Below are 6,922 nucleotides of genomic sequence, written 5' to 3'. Positions count from 1 at the left end.
TATAATTTGTGCGTACTTTTAATTATTAAAGATTAAATTCATGTTGGTTTACACCAAAAATAATAAGACAGATACAACCAAAAAAAACTTTACTATTGGAAGTGTGTTACACGCGCAGTACCAATCAAAATAATTTCCTAATATATCGACATACCAAATCTCTATGTGATTTTTGTTTATAAAAACCTTTATATTTGAATTCTATCCCAAAATTAGTTTATATTATACATTTATCAAAATAATATATATTTACTATGGATTTAATCATTTCTATGACTGTATAAGCATTTTTTGTCCCAAAAATCGAGGGGCGAATTTGCTTGTGCGCATCTTGCTCGGAATGAGAGCAGCAGTACAAGAAAGGAGATGCACTGAAGACGCACTACAAAGAATTTTATATTAAGATTCTGTATCATTTAACCCAAAGGACTGGGTTGAGTGTACTGTATTTTATGCCTTATTTTCCCTGTATTTACTTTTTAAAAGTATGAAATTGAACTGGTGGTTTGTTTCTCTTAGTTCCTTTGGACTAATTTTAACACCAAATATTCATTATGGATACAAATGTTGATGTTCTGTATTGAGTTTCTTGGAAACGCGACTTAAACTTACAGTTTATGCAAGAGAAGTCTTTTCATACTAAAAGTCCTTCTGTAAATATATGTGATATTCTCCATCCAACAACCTCCTATTTCAGTAAAATTATTTTTGTTGAAAATAATGTTAATTTGACGAAAAAATGTACTTTGATTTTCTCACAAGAAATCAGGAATTTCATATAAGTTTACCATAGAGAAAATACATTTACCATCTGCATTTGATATGGGAATAGTGAGCAATGCTCGGTCAAACTTTAAAAGATTAGATTATATCTGATAAACTTGAGCCAGAAATGACTGCAGATATTTTCAGAAGTGAAAATGTCAATATTATTACTTGAAAGGGAATGCCATTCACGATCCAAATCTTATAGTTCATAATCATAGATATTTGGGAAACTCAAATATAATATTAGTCTCAACCAACTGTAAGGTCATGAATGGAAGAAATCCATCAGAATTTGATAATTTAACGGGAGACGTTTCTTATAATAAGATAAATTCTACCTAAAAAGTAAATATCAAAAGGCATCAAAGGGTTTTGTAAAGTGTTCTCTCGTATTAGAATGATTGATTGATTAATTCAGCCACGGCTCATTTGGCATGACGAGAGAGAACTTAAAATTATTCGTTCATTCTTTGTCCATGACCAGCCCATATATATATATATATATATATATATATATATATATATATATATATATATATATATATATATATATATATATATATATATATATATATTTATATATTCTTATTCTTCCTCCCTCTTATTAGCAATACTTTCCAACAGTTTGTTGTTAAGTAACTGCTTTTGATGCAAATCTAAATGAGGGCCGAAAAAATAGCCATAATAAAAACAAGAAGCGATAATAAATAGTTGATGAGAGAGAGAGAGAGAGAGAGAGAGAGAGAGAGAGAGAGAGAGAGAGAGAGAGAGAGATAGAGAGAGAGAGAGAGAGAATGGGTCTCGCTGACACCTGCCGACGGCGTTCATCTCTTGGATAATCTTCTCGAGCCAAATCTTCACTGCACTGCCCGTAGAGTTTCGTCTCCAACGTTAAACGCTTGGACAATCTCTACAAGACGTATCTTCATCGCTCTCCCCGTAGAGTTTCGCCATGTCTATTGCCTTTCTTGGCAATTGGGCATGGGATCTTTACGGAAGCATCCGGCATTGCAGGAAACTCTACAATGACCCCGACTGTGACAGCGACGACTGTCAAGAATACCACAACAAGAGAGTTCACCTCTTTTACTTGGTTGGCTTTAAATCCAATGAAGTTGATGACCAGACCCTGCCACATCACAACGTCCGTTGCAACTGTAAGAACTGCAAGATTGCATCCTACAAGCTCCTGCACCACTTCCAATCTGCTCCTACCACTCCAGAGGAGTCTGCTCCCCCTTCTAAACGAAGGAAGAGCCCTGACAGACCCTCACCAGTTCCTGTAGAGCCCCCACCATCGCCCTTATTGACACCAAGGAATGAGCCTCGAGACTCTTCCTTGTCTGTCTCCTCGCCAGTTATACAGCCAGAGCCTGTTGCAGCCGTTTCTCCTACCCCAGCAGATGTCCCCTCCATTGCCATGGAGGCTTTTGAGCCCACAGGAGAACATCCAATTGACTGCAACTGCGTAACCTGTCTACAAAACCTTCTCCAGGAGGCCAACACCATCACTGCCAGCCTTCCAGATCCCCAGCCTGAGCCTAGGAGACCTCTCCCAAAGTTTAGGCTAACTAACAGCTCTACATCCTACGCTGCAGTTGCTGCCATTACTGCAAAGCCTGGCATGCAACTCTCTGTTCGACCGAATCGAAGGGGAGATGTCATCATCATTCCCAAGGATTCGACCACTGCCAGCCACCTACAAGAGGAACCAGACCTGATCCTGCTAGACCCAGCTTTAGTTCGAAGGAAAGCCATCATCTCCAGATAAACCACTTCAATGCCACTTACCATCGTCACCTCCTGCAACAACGTAGACAAGGCTGACCGCTGCAAAACCAGAGATAACGTCCCAGTCAGAAGGCTCTAAGCCACCTTCATAGGTCCAGTGCCTTCATCCCTGGATCTTGGAGTTTGGGGGACGTTCCCAGTTATCGACTACACCCCTGAGCCACTTCGCTGCTACAACTGTCAATGCTACGGTCACCACAAGGAGGACTGTCAAGGCCCTGCAACCTGTGGTGTCTGCAGCCAACGCCACAACACCGAGATCCGTATTCAGGCCCACAAGAACGGGAAAGAAACTCGCCCTAAGTGCCGAAATTGCTCCAGACCTCATCACGCTTGGAACAAGCGCTGCCCTGAACGATTGAGGAGGATAGCTGCCATGAAGGGCACTAGTACTCCTAAAACCAACACCCCAGCTTTGATGTCTCAGCCCAAGGACCAGCGAACTCCTCGCCAACGAACACAATGCCAGCCTACCACAGTTCCTGCCCCTGCAATTGCAAAGCAACGCAAATCAACCATCATTCCTGCACCTGCAACCAAACTGCAAGCAGTTTCAAAACCTCCTGCACCTGCAACCAAACTGGAAGCAGTTTCAACACCTCATCGTGCAACTCCAACTCCTCAACCTACATCCTTGGCTCAACAAATTGAATGACCTTATACCCATTGCCATCCAGATCCTTGCCAGAGTCCTGTCCTTATCCTCAACTCCCACCGTCCTGCAATTCCTGCAACCATTCATCAACCCAGCTCCAGAGCAGGGATAAGCTCTTTTGCTTAAACCTTCTCCTTTTCTCTCTGACTGCAGAAAAAAACTTATCTCCTCTCCCAGTCTCTCCTACTTACTGGGGACTTGCTACTATCAAAACTTTTTCTCTAACTAAAAACTTTTCATTTCGTGGACCTAAAAGGTAGTCTTTTCGGGTTACTTTCATCCCTTTCCATGTCATGTCCTACTCCTCTTTTTATTCCTCATTCTACATCCTTTTTCAATACCATTGTTCTCTTTCAAAACCCAACCTCCCTCTTAATAATATCCTTTTTTACTCCTTTGGAGTTCTCCTCCTTACAGATTCATTCTCCTACGGGCTGTCCAACGACAAGAGCCCGTGTCATGCTATATGTATGGCAATCTATACGAACGAACGAACGAAGAGAGAGAGAGAGAGAGAGAGATTTCAACATCAGACCATAGAAAGCCTGTTGCTGTTTTGCTGGATAACCAGGGGACGTCAGTGACAGGATACTCTTGTACCAACCGTGTTTCACACAATTGTACATAATTCCTTTTGTATATATTATGCTTGTATCTTCACTCTTCCCTCGCACTAAAACGAACATGAAAATTCATGTCCGGTTTTTCCTCTGTAATATTGTTTGTCTTGTGAACTTGTTATGTCCTGTTGCCTTGAGGTTTTGTATATAAGGAGAATGTTCTACAATAATATAACTCAGTCGTTTCCAACCTGCCTTTGAGTTAACAGCCTTACTCGGCGCCGTCACATTGGTGACCCCGGAAGTTGACTCGCTCCCACTGCCTTCCACCCCCACCTCCCTCGCCCCTCCATCATTGGTACTATGACGGAGACGGACTCTACTACAGCAGTTGGCGCCGCGGCCGCCCCATTGAAACTTTCACCGTTCGCCAGCAGAGAAGCGTTTGCTTGGTTTCAACGCGCTGAAGTCCCCTTTCGTATCAGGGGCGTGACTCGCTCAACCACCAAAGCGGATTATGTTCTCGCGGCGATACCCGAGGACACCTTCCCAGAAATATCCGACTGGCTTTGTGAACAAGGAGACACCCCAATAGAGTATGACGCCCTCAAAACATACCTTCTGCAGCAGTACTCGCCGTCGCCAGCCGCCCGTATAGCAAAGCTTTTTCAGCTCTCGCAACAACTGTTGGGGGACCAAAGGGCTTCGCTTGCCCTCAGGGAAATGACCAGTATCGCTCGCCTTCAACCTGCCGCAGACGGCTCTCCTCGTGAGGTGAACCTACTCCGTGCCCTTTGGATACGCTGTTTACCTGAACCTGTACGCGCTGCCATACCCGATGTCGATAGTTTACCCATATAGGACTTGATGACCAAAGCCGACGCCCTTATGGACAGCCACTTCAAGACCTCCATCAACGCCTCCACCCCTGATGACGAGGATGCCTATTCAACGTCAACCGAAGCTGACATGAATGCCGTAGGACATACACGCCTACCCCGTGACGTGCCGAAGCGGCGACAAAGCCGCCCACCACCCACCAATCGCTCGCGCCCCAACGAACGACTTCTACAGCCACTTACTACCTCCCATCCGCCGCAGTTTTGCTACTACCACTTCAGATTCGGGGCAACCGCGAAGAAATGTGCCAAAGATTGTCAGTGGCCAAAAAACGTGTAAGTAGGCCATCGCTTGTGGCGGTGGCCTCCCATGTTTCTAGTCTTTTCTTTTTACAGGATGCAGGAACGGGCGTGTGATTTTTGGTAGACACGGGTGCTTGTCGTTTTCTTTTGCCAAGGAAACTCTTCAAGGCACAACGTAGTCTGTCTACATCTGCCGACGTCCGCTTGGTAGCTGCCAACGGATCTGCGATACCCACCTACGGTTACGAGAACCTCACATTATCGTTCGGAAACGATAAATTCGATTGGAAGTTTTTCGTTGCTGACGTCACAATGCCAATCCTCGGTGCGGATTTCCTCTCTCATTTCCACCTTCTGGTCGATGTCGCCCACCGACGATTGGTCAACGCAGACTCGTACTTGTCGACACCTCTTCAACCCGCCCCCTCTAACCTCGCTCTCCACATCAGCGCACCCACGGATGCCTACGCCCACCTCCTCACGTCGTACCCGGAAGTTTTCTGTCCAGAACTTCGCCAAACGCCAACGGTTCCTGCTAAGCACGGTATTTATCACCATATCAAGACGACGGGACCCCCAGTCTTCGCAAAATTCAGACATCTGGCACCGGAACGATTGGCAGCCGCCAAACAGACGTTCGCCGAAATGGAGAAAATGGGCCTTTGCCAAAAGGCCTCCAGCCCATGGTCGTCACCCTTACACATCGTTCTGAAGAAAGACGGCTCCCTCCGTCCGTGCGGGGATTACAGGCGCCTGAACATGCAAACAGAACCGGATCACTACCCCCTCCCAAACATTGCCGATGTAACCTCCTACCTGCACAAAGTGAGGGTTTTCTCTACGCTCGACCTCCTGAAGGGGTATTATCAGGTGCCTATGAACCCAGAAGACATCCCCAAGATCGCCATCACCACTCCGTTTGGCACATACACCTTCAATTACTCCTGTTTTGGCCTTCGTAATGCTGGGGCAACGTTTCAACGTCTCATGGATGTCATCTTAGGGGACCTCCCTTTCTGTGTATGTTATGTGGACGACATACTTGTGTTCTCCTCCTCAAAAGAGGAACGCCTCCGTCACCTGCGCATCGTGCTCGACCGCCTGCAACAAAAAGGCCTTGTAGTCCGGTACGACAAGTGTACCTTTGGCGCCAACGAAGTGTCGTTCTTAGGACACCGTATCACTCCTGAAGGAGTCCATCCCCTCCCTGAGAAGGTAGCAGCCGTTCAGAATTTCCCCGCGCCCTCGACCGTCAAAGCTCTGCAGGAATTCTTGGGCATGATCAACTATTATCACCGTTTTCTGCCAGCCATTGCCGCCACTCTTGCTCCCCTCTACGCCTCCCTCAAGGGCAAGCCAAAGGACCTGAAGTGGGGTCCCCTTCAAGAAGCAGCCTTCTGCAATGCAAAGAAGGCCCTATCATCTGCTGCGGCTCTCACTTTTCCTATCCCACACGCCCCTCTCCTTCTCTCCACCGATGCCAGCGACGTCGCTATTGGTGCAGTACTTGAGCAGGTGGTCAAAGGCTCGCCCCGCCCATTGGCCTTCTTCAGCAGAAAACTGTCCAAGGCATAATCGGGTTATTCTACCTTCGATCGAGAATTGCTGGCGGTGCACTTGGCTGTCCGGCACTTTCGCCATTTCTTAGAAGGTACGCCCTTCGTCATTCGCACAGACCACATGCCTCTGGTGCACGCCTTCACTCGACAGTCTGACGCCTGGTCCGCCCGTCAACGCTGACATCTCTCCGCTGTGGCTGAATACAATTGCACCCTCTAATACGTCCCTGGGAAAATGAATCCCGTTGCCGATGCCCTGTCAAGAAACACGTTGGCTGCCGTTCAACTGGGATTGGATTACAACGCCCTGGCTGAAGCCCAACGACAGGATCCAGAGTATCAAGCTTGTAGGACATCCTGCACGTCCCTCCGTTGGGAAGATTTTCCCCTCGAAGACTCCAACACCACCCTTCTCTGTGACGTCAGTACTGGTAGACCGCGACCTTG

General features: G+C 46.6%; 2 protein-coding genes across 2 annotated transcripts in view; one reads left to right on the top strand and one right to left on the bottom strand.

Annotated features, from left to right (window-relative positions):
• The window catches only part of LOC137651073 (uncharacterized), a 29,425-nt gene extending 27,728 nt beyond the window's left edge, over positions 1-1,697 (bottom strand). The window contains exon 1 of the mRNA XM_068384210.1: positions 1,630-1,697. Coding sequence (XP_068240311.1) covers positions 1,630-1,697 — 68 coding nt within the window. The remainder of the gene's footprint in view (positions 1-1,629) is intronic.
• An 851-nt stretch (positions 1,698-2,548) lies between these two features.
• On the top strand, positions 2,549-3,214 carry LOC137651072 (uncharacterized). Its single transcript, XM_068384209.1, has 2 exons — positions 2,549-2,600; positions 2,652-3,214. Exons 1-2 carry the CDS (start codon positions 2,549-2,551, stop codon positions 3,212-3,214), a joined length of 615 nt encoding a protein of 204 aa, XP_068240310.1.
• Positions 3,215-6,922: the final 3,708 nt, after the last annotated feature.

This window comes from Palaemon carinicauda, chromosome 12 (genome assembly GCF_036898095.1).
Source record: "Palaemon carinicauda isolate YSFRI2023 chromosome 12, ASM3689809v2, whole genome shotgun sequence".
NCBI lineage: Eukaryota > Metazoa > Arthropoda > Malacostraca > Decapoda > Palaemonidae > Palaemon > Palaemon carinicauda.
Note: the sequence above shows the minus strand (reverse complement) of the source record. Positions and strands in the feature narration are given on the sequence as shown.

What these genes read in the sequence shown, in the direction of transcription:
- LOC137651072 (XM_068384209.1), top strand. Translation starts at nt 2,549, where the DNA reads ATGCCACTTACCATCGTCACCTCCTGCAACAACGTAGACAAGGCTGAC. An exon ending in CGTAGACAAGGCTGACCGCT is followed by an intron (nt 2,601 to 2,651) that starts GCAAAACCAGAG and finishes CCACCTTCATAG; the next exon opens with GTCCAGTGCCTTCATCCCTG.